Here is a 13,617-nt window from a genome sequence, read left to right on the forward strand (position 1 = left end):
AAAAAAAAAGATGAATGAGGAAAAATGATTGAATGCAATTTACTTTCCTCTTTTGACAGGGAATAAAAGTAAGAAAAAGAGAAACTCGTCTCCAAAGTTGCAAAAGAAAAACAAAAAAAAAATCTTTTGATTTAAGTTTGTGAGGAAAGGTACAAAAAGATAAAAAATTGAAATGAGAAAAAAATACGAATTTCTCGTACATTTTTGTCTATTTATTTGATAAAAAGACAAATTGAAGTGGAATTGAAGACTGTAATGATGCCAAATTGAAAGCATATTGACGAAAGACACGAATGACGTTCAGCATCTTTTTCTGCAATTTCTTTCTGTTTTTTTTTTCGTAAAATAAACAAAATTGTTTGTGTCTCGAGCATTTTTATTAACGCAGCGTCTCCTCTACCTTCAGTCGTTGCATTTTTCTTCTAAAAAGATCCCAAAATAAGATCCATCGTAATTTACTCGTTTTTTTGCAATCATTTTTCCACCTCATTCACAAATTTAACAACGCCTTTTTTTCCTCAAAACGAGATTTTTTTTCTCTCCTGTAAATTTTTCCTCTATCTTCGGTTTCTTTCATCCATTTTATTGCATGTTTTATGTTGTGTGAAATGATGGTAATATATAAGGAGGAAAAATCTATTGATCGGGTTGGAGTTGGTAACTTTTTTTCTTCGTTTCTTCTTTTGTTGTTGGTTGGGACGTTAGAGGGAGGGAAAAGATTCTTTTTGATCGGTTTTTTCTTGAAGATTTGGGAAAAAGTTTATCCAATTAGACTGATTAAGTCAGATTCAATGATAATTGTTTCCTCGCACTGATAATTTGACAGATTTTTTTCGGAAAATTTTTGTGTCGATAAGGTTGAAGTTAAGTTTTTTTTTGTTAAAATCTTTGAAATTGATTCAAGAAAATTTAGTCTCGACAGATTTGATGGAATTTTAAAAGCTTTTTTTTGATGAAAAACATTTATCAAAAAAAGTACCTGACGTCTCCTCATGTTTTGTTTCAAAAAAAAAATTTTCAAGTAATTTTTTCTAAAATAAAGATAATTCGGATAATTTAGAGAAAAAAAATAAAAAAATAATTATATTAAATTTTATAAAATATTAAATGAAACAATTAGATTTAAATAAAATATTTACTAAAAATTAAAAAATAATTTTTAAAAATTTAAAAAGGTATGAAAATTAAAATAAATTTTAAAAATTAAAAAAAAAATATAAGAATTTGGTAATAAAAAAATGTTCAATTATTAAATTTAAATTAACAAGAAATTATAAAATAAAAAAAAATTAATAAAATTAAATAAGAAAATTATATAAATGATTTAATTAAAAACAAATAGAAAATATTTTTGAAATTTATAATAAAATTTAAAAAATTATTTAAAGTTTTTTATTAATTAATTTTTATTTTTTGAAATAAAATTATTCAATTAAAAATATTTTTTTTATTTTTTAATTAATTTTTTTTATTTATTTTATTTGATTTATTTTGGATATAATTTTTTAATGATATCGTAGTGATATAAAAATTAAACAATAATAAAAGTTAAAAAAAAGGTATGAAAAATTTTAAAAAAATTAAAAAATAAATAAATAAATAAAAAAAATAATTTTATAAAAAAAAAATAAATAAAAAATAGGAAAAATTTTAAATTAAAATATTAAATAGAAAATCTTTTTAAAATAAAAAAAATTAAAAAAATCAGAAAATAAGGAAAAATATTTAAAAAAACTTTTTTTTAAATTAATTTTAAATTTTTTGAAATTAAATTATTCAATCAAAAATAATTTCTTTTCAATAAAAATCATTTTTTGTATATTTTTAAAATTTTTGTAAATTATTAAAAAAAAATATTTTCATAAAAAAATTTTAAAAATTGACATATTTCTGCCCAAAAACTGCCCTTATCGAACAAAAATCATCAAATTTTATTTCAAAACATCAAACAAAAATTTTTCATCTCCCTTCAGACATGACTTCAACCCTCATTTTATTTTATTCAAACACACTCTCTCAAATCATATTATTCTAAAACATTTTATGTTACCTCGTCTCCCATAGTCTCGAGCATGGCATGCGACTGGAGGGCAATAAAATGCAAGCGCCTTTGTTGCATCATCATTCCGAACAAAACATTTACAAAAAGGCATTTTCTACGTGTTATTACGACCATAAAACGGATCGCATGCAACAAAATGGTCAAATGGCACACATCACATGAGCCTTTAATGGAAATGATGACAGACGAGGGAAAGATTGATGGAAATGCAGTTAATGACCGCCGACAGAGCTCCAAGAAGAAGTAAAAAAAAGTTGATCCATCTCGAGAAAAAGAAAGAAAATTAAAAAAGAAAGTTCTCTCCATCAATGACTCACGTACAAACTTAATTTAATAAGTTTTGTTATTAGGCCTCGTCGACGACGACGTATCATTATTATTATTATGACGAAAGTACGTAAAGTTCGTAAATAAAGGACGCACATGAATACGTTCTGCTGTCGGTTAATAATAAAGTTACAATGTGTTCCCTTCGAAGATTCACGAAGAGCTTTTGCACAAACAAACTGAGTGAGTTAAGTTTAAATTACTTTTTTTTTCTTACCTTTAATATGTATCGAATAAAGGAAATTTCTTTTCTTTTCTTTCTTTCGTTATTTAAAGGATTCGACGACGACAACGACCATATTATTATTATGATACCAACGTCGTCGTCGTCGTCGTCATATAGGAAAGTAAGTTAAATGACGAGAAGGTAAAAAAAAATTGTCGAATGATCAACGAGTGTACGAAGGTAAAGCAGCTGGAACTAATTATTACTAAAAAAAAACTTTTTAAAAGTGTACCCAGGTTTTTATGGAATTTTTCCTATCGTCGTCAAGATATTTTATGATGCCATAGGGTGAACGATTGAAATATTGGTAATTTTTTTATTAATTTTTTTTTCATGAAATCTCGTTAAAAGGTAAAATTTTTCATTAAAAAATTTATTTTTTTGTGTAAAAAAAAATTAATTCATGATAAAAGTTTTAAAAAATTTATTGATTAAAATTTAAACTTAAAATTTATTCAAAAAATGTTCAGGAATTTATTTTTTTTTCAGTGAATTCAAAAAAAAAAAAATTAAAAAAATAGGATTTGCTTAAAAAATTTTTAAAAATAATAAAATTGTAAAATTTAATAAAAAAAAAAAATTCATTGTAAATAATTTTTAACAAGTATCAATTTTATTTTAAAAATTATAAAAAAATCATAAGATTAAGTATATGAAAAAAAAATTATGTTAAATTGAAATTTTGTTTTTTTTAAAATTAATTTTAATTAAAAATTTTCAGTTTTAAATTAATTAAAAAAAGGAAATAAATAAAATAATAATAAAAAATATTTTATTTATTTCTTTATTTTTAATTAATTGAAATTTGAAAATTTTTTATCAAAATTATCAAAAAAAAAAATAAATAAATAAAATAAAAATTCAATTTAACATAATTTTTTTCGAATTTTCATTTGAAAAATTTTTTATAGATTCTGTTGCAATTAAATATTAATTTTTTAAAATTAAAAAAATAATTTATTTGAATTTTTAGTTTTTTAAAAAATAATTAATTTAAATTTTTAATTTAAACAAATACTTAATTTATTTTTATTTATTTTGAAAAATTATTAAAAATTTTTAATTTAAAAAAATAATTTTAAAAAATTATAAAAAAATTAATTTTTAAAATTATTTTAAAGAAAATTTAAAATTATTTTATTGAAAATTTAAAATTATTTTTATTTTAAAAAATTCCTAATTTTTTTCAGGAATTTTATAAAGAAAAAATTATGACTTTTTCAAACAATTTCTTAATATTTTTCATTGAAATTCTCAAAAAAAAAAGAAAAAAATCAAATATTAAATTTTTGACCTTTAACAATAATTTCCTTGTTCATCCTCTTCAACTTTTCCCTTTAACAACGCCTTGCAAAGTGAAACAAAACTCGTACCATTTAATACATTTTAATAAAACGATAAAACGAGAGAAAAACGCCTTTTCAATATAAATTGAATGGTTATTTTCCTACACAGAAAAAAAGTACTTCAAAAACAAATTATTTTTTTTCTTTCTTGTTTTTCAGCTTGAAACACAAAAAAATGAAGAAGAAATGATGAAAGTTGTGGAACAAATTTAGTGCCGCTCGATAATAAAGAAAACGCGTTTCGAACAAAAATACTAACTTAATAACGAAAAGGTGACTCAAAACCCTTGTCGAGTCAAAGGTAAATTTTTTTCTGAATTTTTGTGTAAACGCCAGGTACTTTACAAACATTAATCACAAAAAAAATTTTTTTTCTGAAAACTTGTTCAGCGGTTAATACGGAAAATTTTTTGATATCTTTTTACTTCGCTCGGTAGAAATTACAAATTATTAGACAAACACGCGTGAAAATTTTTGTTGGTTTTTCATCATGTCTCATATGGGACCGTTACCTTTTTATTATTTTAATATATAATTTTTTTTTGCGTTGAAGCAAGATCTAGTTAAACATTGTTTTCAGCCACGTTGGGGAAGTCATGTGAGGCGGAAAAAAGTTTAATTGTATAAACATGTTTCATGAGCAAAGTGGCGAACAAATGTGCTAAAGAGACGATGACGACAAAATGTGTGAGGAGAAAAAAGAGCAGTTCAGTTTGGTTGTCTAATAAAAAAATTTTTTCATCATGATATTAATGTGAAGTAAATATTGAAATAGGTAGGAATAAATTAAAAGTAAAAAATTAATAAATAATAAATAAAATAAAAATTAATAAAATAAATTTATAATTAAAAAATAATTTCGAAAAATTCAATGATTTTAATTAAAATAAAATAATTTAAATATTTTCATACTAAATTTTAATTTTTTTTAATTTTAAATTAATTTTTTAAATAATTAAAAAATATTTAATCTTTTTATATAATTTCATATTTTTTTATTTTAATATTTTTTTCTTATAAATTTTATATTAATTTATTTTTTATGAAATTTATTTTAAAAATTTGTATTATTAAAAATTGTTAAAAATATAGGAAAACAAAATTTTATTAAAAGAAAAAATTATTTTCATATAAAATCAAATTAAAAAAAAATATTTTAAAAAAATATTAAAAATTTAAAGTTAAAATTTTTGTTTTTGAATTTTACTTTTTTATAATTTCATTAACTAATTAATTATTTTTTTTAATTTACAAAATTTTTAATTAAAAATATTTTTTAATTATTTTTTTAAAATTTATTCTAAAAATTAAAAGAATAAAAATAAAATTATAATTATTTAATTTTTATCAATTTGTGAAAATTTTCGTCAAACCAAAAAATATTTTAAAATTAAAAAAAATTAAATAAAATTAAAAATAATTTTTTTTTTATAATTTAATTTAGTTTAATTATTTTTTATTAATATTTAAAATATAATTTAATTTAAAAATATCTAAAATATTTTTTTTTAAATTAAGATTAATGAATTTTTTGATATTATTTTTTTAAATTAAAAAATTAAAATTTAAAAAAAATAAATATATTAAAAATGACACTGCGTAAGACACAAAAAACGATTAATTTAAATATAAAAATTTCCTTATGTGCTTTACCTGTCGCCATTCACTCATATAACATAATTAAAATTAGTGAATAGCACATTCTTCGTCGTTGCACATGTGTTTTGTTTATTTTTCAGCAAAAAAAAAAAAAAGAAAAAAAATTAAAAGGCAGTCAAGTACACTCTCAGGTTTACACAACGACAACAACAACGTCGCTGAGTAATTTTATACATTTTATATTATTATTTTTATTAAGCAAGTGCTTGTTTTTTCTGCCTACTTGAGTATGTTTGCTTTCTGGTGTAATGTATCACATGTGCCGTGTATGTAAAATATTTTCATCCCATGCACGCCGTTGTTGTGTATCAAATCTCAAAAGAGTACTGTTGTGCGTTTTAAATTTTTATCCTCGATGTAACAACAACAACAAGCAACACGAACACGAAGCACGAGGAGCATTTTCAGCAGCAACATGTCACCATGTAAAATATTTTAATGTACTCTCGCCCCCACGCTTGTTGGCTTGTTCCTTCTCTAAATACGCCTAATAACGTGCTTGCTCGACTGCGTTGTAGGTTTACGGGTACGAACGAGAGCGATATTAAAACATGACAGCTTACTTTATATATTTTGGGATTAAATAATTAGGAGTTACATGCCTGGATGATGCGTGACGTGTGTTTGTTGTTGTCGACGTTGTGTCGTCAAAAATGATTTAAATTTCCTACCTGAAAGTCAACGACGACGACGAGGTTGTGACACATTTTTTTTTCTTTTGTGAGAATTTTGCATGAACTACTGCATGGATGACACGCTGGAAGGTTAGAAGTAGTCAAAAAGTTAATTGAAGGGAGCAAGAGATGTTAAGTGGTTGTTTCTGTGCGGAACTATGAGAGACATACCAACGTTATTTTTGATGGAAACAAGATTTTTTTTTTTAAATAATTCAGTTTTTGGAGATTTTGAAGCAATTTTTGTGATTTTTTATCCAAAAAATATTGAAAAATTACTTTCAATAGCTTAGAAATTCAAAATTTTTATTTTTGAAAATGAAAATAATTAAGAATAATTTTGTTTTTTTTAAAAACAAAAATTAATTAAAATTTATTTTAATCTTAAATTTAAATTTTTTTTTAAAGATTTATTTAAAATATTTTTTTTATTCTTAAAATAAATTTAATTAATTCTTTAAAATAAATTATGTGCAAAAATATTTTTTTTGAAAGCAAAAAAGAATTTAAAAAATTAAAATTAATTATTCAATATGAAAAAATTGTTTATAATAATTTTTTTGAAAATGAAAATTTTAAATAATTTAGAATTTTTTTTTATTTTCAAAAAGATAAAAAAATCCTTTACTTAAATTTTATATTTTTAAAAACAAATTTTTTTAAAATCTCTTAATTTAAAAAAATAATATTAATTTGAATTAATATTTTAATCCTTGAAAATCGATTATTTAATTACTTTTATTTAATTTAATTATTTAAAAAATAAATTATTTATTTTTTTTTATTTAAAAAATTGAAAATATTTAATTCGAAAAACAAACTGAAATCTTGTAAAATAAAAATTAATTTTCTTTGAATTTTATAGGTTTTTTAAGGATTTAATATTTTAAAAGTGTCAAATTGGTTATTTTTAATTTAAAAAAAAATATTAATTAATTTTTAATTAAATTAAAATAATTTTAAAATTTTTTTTTTTAAATTTATTCTTTTTTTAAATTTTAAAATTTAAAAAATAAAAAAAAAAATAATTTTTAATTTAGTTAAAATTAATGATTAATTTTTAATATTTTTTAAATAAAATAAAATTCAATAAGGAAATTTAAATAAATTTTTTATTAATTTTTTTTAATTAAATGAAGGTCAAATTATTTTGAAAATGTAAAAATTCTTACCCGAAAAATATTTTTTTATTTTAATTTTCTCTGAAACACAAATTTTCACTCTTAATATTTTCCTTCGATTTCCAATCTATCATAAAATTTCTTCTTCCCCATTCCAAAGATTATTTAAATTGCAATTTCTCATATAAAAAAAATTTCACACACACACAAACAGGAAGGAAAACTTTTCTGCACTCACATGACAAAAATCTATTAAAATTTCCTGATGAATAAATGACATAGTTTGCACTTTATAAACAAAATAATAATAAGAAAATTATAGGATTTAACTAACATAAAAGGTGGAAACTTTCAATGTTTACTTTTTCCTCGACGAAGAGATGCAAGCAAGTATTTTCTCACACACACAAAACCATTATGATTGCATAACAATTTACTTTTTAGCTTAAAAACTTTTTTTTTTCGTTCGTTTTACTCAAAATTTTATCTCTTGTTTGCTCCGAAAACTCTCTCGCATGAACATTTTTGTGTAAATTACATGAAATATTCATCTTTTGTCTACGAATTTCCTCGAACTCGTTTGTTCGAATGTGCAAATCTTGTTGTTTTTCATGCATGTGCGAGTAGGAAATTCCATACGGCACGCAACAAAAAAAAAACTTAACGTTAGAATAAACAACAACAAAAATTAACAAATTATCCTGCGCGTTTGTAAAAAAAGAGGAGTAATCAAATTTTTAATGAGTTTTTTTTTTGTGCACTTCAAAGTTTTTTTTTTCCTCGAGAGTGATGCAGATGCGAATAAATTCAAACATGTTCCAGTAATAAATTTAATTTTGTGCATGAATGAAGTAGCGAACGAGAGTCATTCAAATTATTTTTATGGATTTCGCGTGGAATTTGATTAAGTTCGTTCGTGGCGCGCGTCAGTTGGACGTCGAAATTGCATTTTTGTAAAAATGATAAAGAGTGCATGAATTTCTAATAAATTTCCTCTTGTTCCGGACTCAGTGAACCGCACGTTTCTCCTCATTTGTCTGCATTTTCTCCAATTTTCCATCAAATTTTGTCAGAGCGAGTAATATTTCATGAGTCATTCGTTGATTTATGATGTTGCAGTTTTTATCCGATTATTTCCATTTTTGTCGTGATGGCGTTTCGTGATAATGCCGCCAGATTTTAACGAAAAGATTATAAAATTAAACATTAAAGGATGAAAAGTGTTTTTTCACGGGATTTTTATTTTTTTTTATGGAAAGTCATTGTGTTCCTGTTTATTGGTTAAGTTTGTGTTATATTGGAAACCAATTAAAATTGATGACTTTATTAGATATTTTTTTCACATTTTATCGAAAAATTTTCAAAAATAAGGATTTTATCCGTTTTTTTTAAATTAAAAAACATAATAAACAATTTAATTAAATTTTTGTTAAAAATAATAATTTATAAATTTTAATTAATTTTTTTTATAAATTTAGATTTATTATTTATAAAATATAAATAAAAAATTTAAAAAAAAAAATTATAAATATAAAATTAAATATTTTTAATTTTTTTAATTAAAAATTAAATTAAATTAAGTAATAATAAGAAAAATAATAATTAATTTATTTAATTAATGATTCAAATAAATTAATTTAATTAAATAAAAACTAAGCACATTAATTTAATAAAATTAATACATTAACAAATTAATTTAAAATTGAATTCAATTAAATTAAAATAAAAAAAATAATATTTAAATTAAAAAAATATTAAATTAATTTTTTCATATCTATTTAATAATTATTTTTGTTATTAATTTATTTATTATAATTTTTTTAATTTTTAATAATTATTAATTATTTTTTTTTTTAATAAATCTTTAAAAATCATAAAATAAAACAAATTCAAAAATTTTATGAAAAAATAAAAAAAAATTAATAAATCATCGAAACCCCCCGTAATGACCGAACAAAAAAAAATTTAAACAAGATCTTCACAAAGCAAAAAATAAACGGTCAAAAATTAACCTCTTATAATTATCAACTTGAATTTCGAGAAGATCAGACGACAACTTGATAACCTTGAAGTTCAACACACTTGAGCTGCTCTTTTTTTCACTTTTTTTATGAATATTCAATTAAAAGGGTGAATAAAAAAAAAAAAATTAATAAAACAAAAAATCACGATCTAGAAAGAGAAAAATAAGAAAAAAATTTTTTTTTGTACTTCCTTAACTTAATTAATTAATTCAAATAATTTTTGTTTGATTACTTGACAAAAATATCAAAACATTTTTTTTTAAATTTTAGCCGGTAACAAAAAACCGGGGTTTCATTAAAAAACATGTTTGTATTACGATTTATTTACAAATAATTAATTATAATCTCACTTGACATAATTTATGCAAAAAAATCTCGTTTTGAGTTAGGCGCAGATGAGAGAATTTACATTTTAAATTTATTTGGTCGACATTCAGTTCGGTTTTGGCGCTTAGAATGGCGAGACATACATTTTTGGTGAGAATATTTTTTTTTCAATTTTTAAAAATTAAATATAAATAATTAATAATTTTCAGGTCATTTTGGGATTTTTATTCCTTGCTACATTCGCTTCAGCGAAACCAGCAAAAAATCGTAAACTTCTCCCGTTTGAGGATAATTTCGATTCAGATTACGATTATAGCTCTGAGGAGTTCCGTTATTTGTCGTTAGATGACATTCAGAATGCTGTTTCTTATGAAGTTAAGCAAAAAGGAGCTTCAAAGTTGTTCATGTTAAAGCAACGGGTTAAGAGACAAGCTGACATGCCTTCGACAATGGCTCCTATGGAAGAAAGTACGACAACAACTAGCACGGCTTCGACAACGACGCCAGCTACAACGACATCTACTGAGAGTACTACAACGACCTCTACGACGCCATCTACTACTGAAAGTACAACAACAACGAGTACAACGCCATCTACGACGACAACGACAACTACGACGACGCCATCTCCAAGCAGCAGTTCAACAACGACAGAAAGTACGACGACGACTTCAACAACTCCGTCTACAACGACAACTCCATCTACAACGACAACTTCAAGTACGACAGAAAGTACAACGACGACATCTACAACGCCTTCGACGACAACGACCTCTACGGAAAGTACGACAACTACTTCATCAACGACGCCATCTACTACAAAAACAACAACTTGCATGACTACAACTACGAAAAAGATGAGAAAAAAGAACAAATCTGGATCAGATTCAGATTCTCATGAAAAACGTCGCAGAAAACACAAGTACAGAAATCGCAGCAAAAATCGCGGGCAAGATGATGAAGAAGGATCAACCGATTGTGAAGAATCAAAAATGGAATCTACAACAACCACGAAACGCCCAAAGAAGAAGGGAAGCGGTTCAGATTCTGACTCAGGCTCTGGCGAGAAACGCAGAAGAAAGCATCATCATAAAGGAAGACGTCATTAAATTTTTTTACTTGAAATGATTTTTCTAATTCCTTAAACTTAAAAGTTTTTGAAATTTGGCTTAAAACTCTAATTTTGATATAACCTAAATTTTAAGTCTAAAATGAAAAATGAAAACTCCAATCAAAACTTTTGATTGAAATAATTCAAAAAGTCAACAAAAAGATGCGAAAAAGTTAAAAAACACTTTAATGAGCATATTCCATACTTATCTTCGTATGTTTAAAAAACTGCTCGTTAAAATCCTGTTTTTGCATCGAATCATCATAAAAATGCATACATATGATAAAAATTTGTTGCTCTAATTCACTAAAGTATTCAATTAAAAGTTTTCGATTTTGAGGCTTCGTTATTTGCAGTTTATTGTATTAACTACGAGAATTGCCGTTTTCTACGTGCGATATGTGAAGAGAAAGTTTTTACGTCGTTACCGATCTCTCGAGACAGGATATCGAAAGAAAAGTCAAACAAATACTTTGTAACTCGATGATAACTCTATTAATATTTGAAAATCCAACTGGTTGGAATGAAATTTTTCTGCGCGTTGTTTCCTTTTTCCTATATATGAAAGAGAAAACTTTCAATTGGAACGTAGTCATGTTAATATAATAATCATAAATGATCAGAGCAGAGCAGTGAAGAATAGACCGACGTTTTCTGTGGTACAATAACAAACATTTTACATCCCATTTAACATTTCCTTCCTCCCTGACGATGTTCTACTTTTACCCGGAGTTTGTCTGTTGGCGATGTATGAACACGTTCTTGTCTTTTCGCACCTTCATCAACAACAGTCATCGCGAAGTTCGCTCACACGCAACTTGTTATCCCTTTTTTTCTTCTGCTTCTGTGCTCGTTACTCGTTCATCATCCAATCAATCTCCGATGCGAGACGCGGCACAAAAAAAAAGTTTCATTACGAATTCACGATGGCGAGTTCATTTAAGAAAACTGCTGGGTCCAAGTTAAGTAAGGCTCGATAATCACCGCATCATGATAAATAGAGAGAATTTCCCCCTTGTGGTATTGAATTAAAAGGAAATTATCATAAAATGGTAATATTCATGGACCGACAACAACATTCGAGAATCATCATCATCATTATCATTACAAACAAGAAGACGTCGTCTTCGTCGTTGCTGAAAGAAAACAACAAACAAGCAACGGAGAAACAAGCTTGTAAATTAGTTACGCATATTTTGGGTGTACTTGGAGCACAAGAAGCTGAGCTCGTTAAATGTTTGGCATAAACTTACACGGTGTCGTAATTTGTGTGTGTGTGTGCGGCGCATAACGCAAGCAAGAAGAGGATAAGCCTAATAAATAAAATGTATGCGCTACATAAATTTTCCCTTGAATTATTTTAATATGGATAATATTGCTAATCAATGCGGAATGGAATGGAGTGCGCGTCAAAACTTTTGGATTTGATTCCAACTGTGTGTGTGTTGTTTTTGCAGAAAAAATGTATAAAAAAATTGACGAGGGATTGATGACTTGAGCGCTTTTTGAAGAGAGTTTTACTTTAATTCAATTTTTAAAATTTTTCTTGATTATAACTTAAGTAAAATGTAATTTTATCATAATTTAAAACTTTAGCAGTTTAACCTCTTTTAGAACTTTGCAAATTAGCTTTCAACATTTCTTTTATATTCAGTCTCTGTGCCGATTGGATTTTGATATATTGAGATGAAGTCAGTCCATCTCTTTAACCTCCTGAGGAATAGTTTTACATCTGCTACTTTCGAGTTATATTGACCGACATAGTTAAGTAAGAGTTAAGTAGAGTCAGTTAAGAAGAGTCAGTTAAGTAGAGTCATAAATATTTTAAAGCAATTCGGTTTTCTTCGAAATTTGGTTTTCAGCTTATTGTCTTTTACTAGTTTCTGCAAAATTATAGAATAGGTACCAACAGGCTTAACTTAGCTTTTCGTATTCTTTCTTTTTTCTTCCTTTTTACATTCAACTTAAAATCTGTTGTAACAATTGCTTCTTAATTCATATTTTAGGTTCATTCTCCTTATGTTTTGAACTTTTGTATATTTCTTAAACGTCATCTTCCGTGATGAGGACCTAAAAAAGAGAAAAATATATATTAATTAAACATAAATCTTACCTTTAATAGAAAGTATATTTGATGATTAGTAGAAAAATCTCCTGACTTAAGGATTTTTAAATTTTCAGCTGTCATTGAGAATTGTAATTTTTTTTATAGCTCTAACAGACAGACGTCAAACCAAAGATATAGATAGCAGATAAAATCTTTCGAAATGCGTATCAACGTAAAAAATTCGTGGCAAATGTTTTCTCAATTACAGATTCATATCTCTTCAGATTTATTTTATGTATTGGGATTACAGCATAGATTATGGAAGATTGTTTCCGTGATTCCTACATTATTTCGCTTTTTTATTGCTATCAAAGCAGCGGATTTTTAATGTAGATCTCTTCCACGGCGATATCGATGAATTGTCGTGCCAAACATGAAATTTTCAGCTAATACACTCCAAAATAAACTCAATAAAACAATAAAAAATGTCACACATTATTAGGCATCTCCGAAAGCTTAAACATTGTTTGATCTCGTCCAGTCATCCATTTAATGTTATTGCTGTCTGGCACGTTTTCGCATACAAAAAAAGAAGGTGCCAATGTGGCTGATTTTCCATGTGTGTGACTTCTCTATTCTGCATAGCATTTTCACTCCAAATTGAACTTTATTACCGATCTTATGCGTCTGTTT

At 24.8% G+C, this 13,617-nt stretch overlaps 1 protein-coding gene across 1 annotated transcript; it reads left to right on the plus strand.

Annotated features, from left to right (window-relative positions):
- Positions 1-9,895: 9,895 nt before the first annotated feature.
- LOC134829049 (salivary glue protein Sgs-3-like) lies at positions 9,896-10,875 on the plus strand. The gene is made up of 2 exons (XM_063842041.1): positions 9,896-9,916; positions 9,976-10,875. Exons 1-2 carry the CDS (start codon positions 9,896-9,898, stop codon positions 10,873-10,875), a joined length of 921 nt encoding a protein of 306 aa, XP_063698111.1.
- Positions 10,876-13,617: the final 2,742 nt, after the last annotated feature.

Source organism: Culicoides brevitarsis, chromosome 2 (genome assembly GCF_036172545.1).
Source record: "Culicoides brevitarsis isolate CSIRO-B50_1 chromosome 2, AGI_CSIRO_Cbre_v1, whole genome shotgun sequence".
In the NCBI taxonomy this organism is placed as follows: domain Eukaryota; kingdom Metazoa; phylum Arthropoda; class Insecta; order Diptera; family Ceratopogonidae; genus Culicoides; species Culicoides brevitarsis.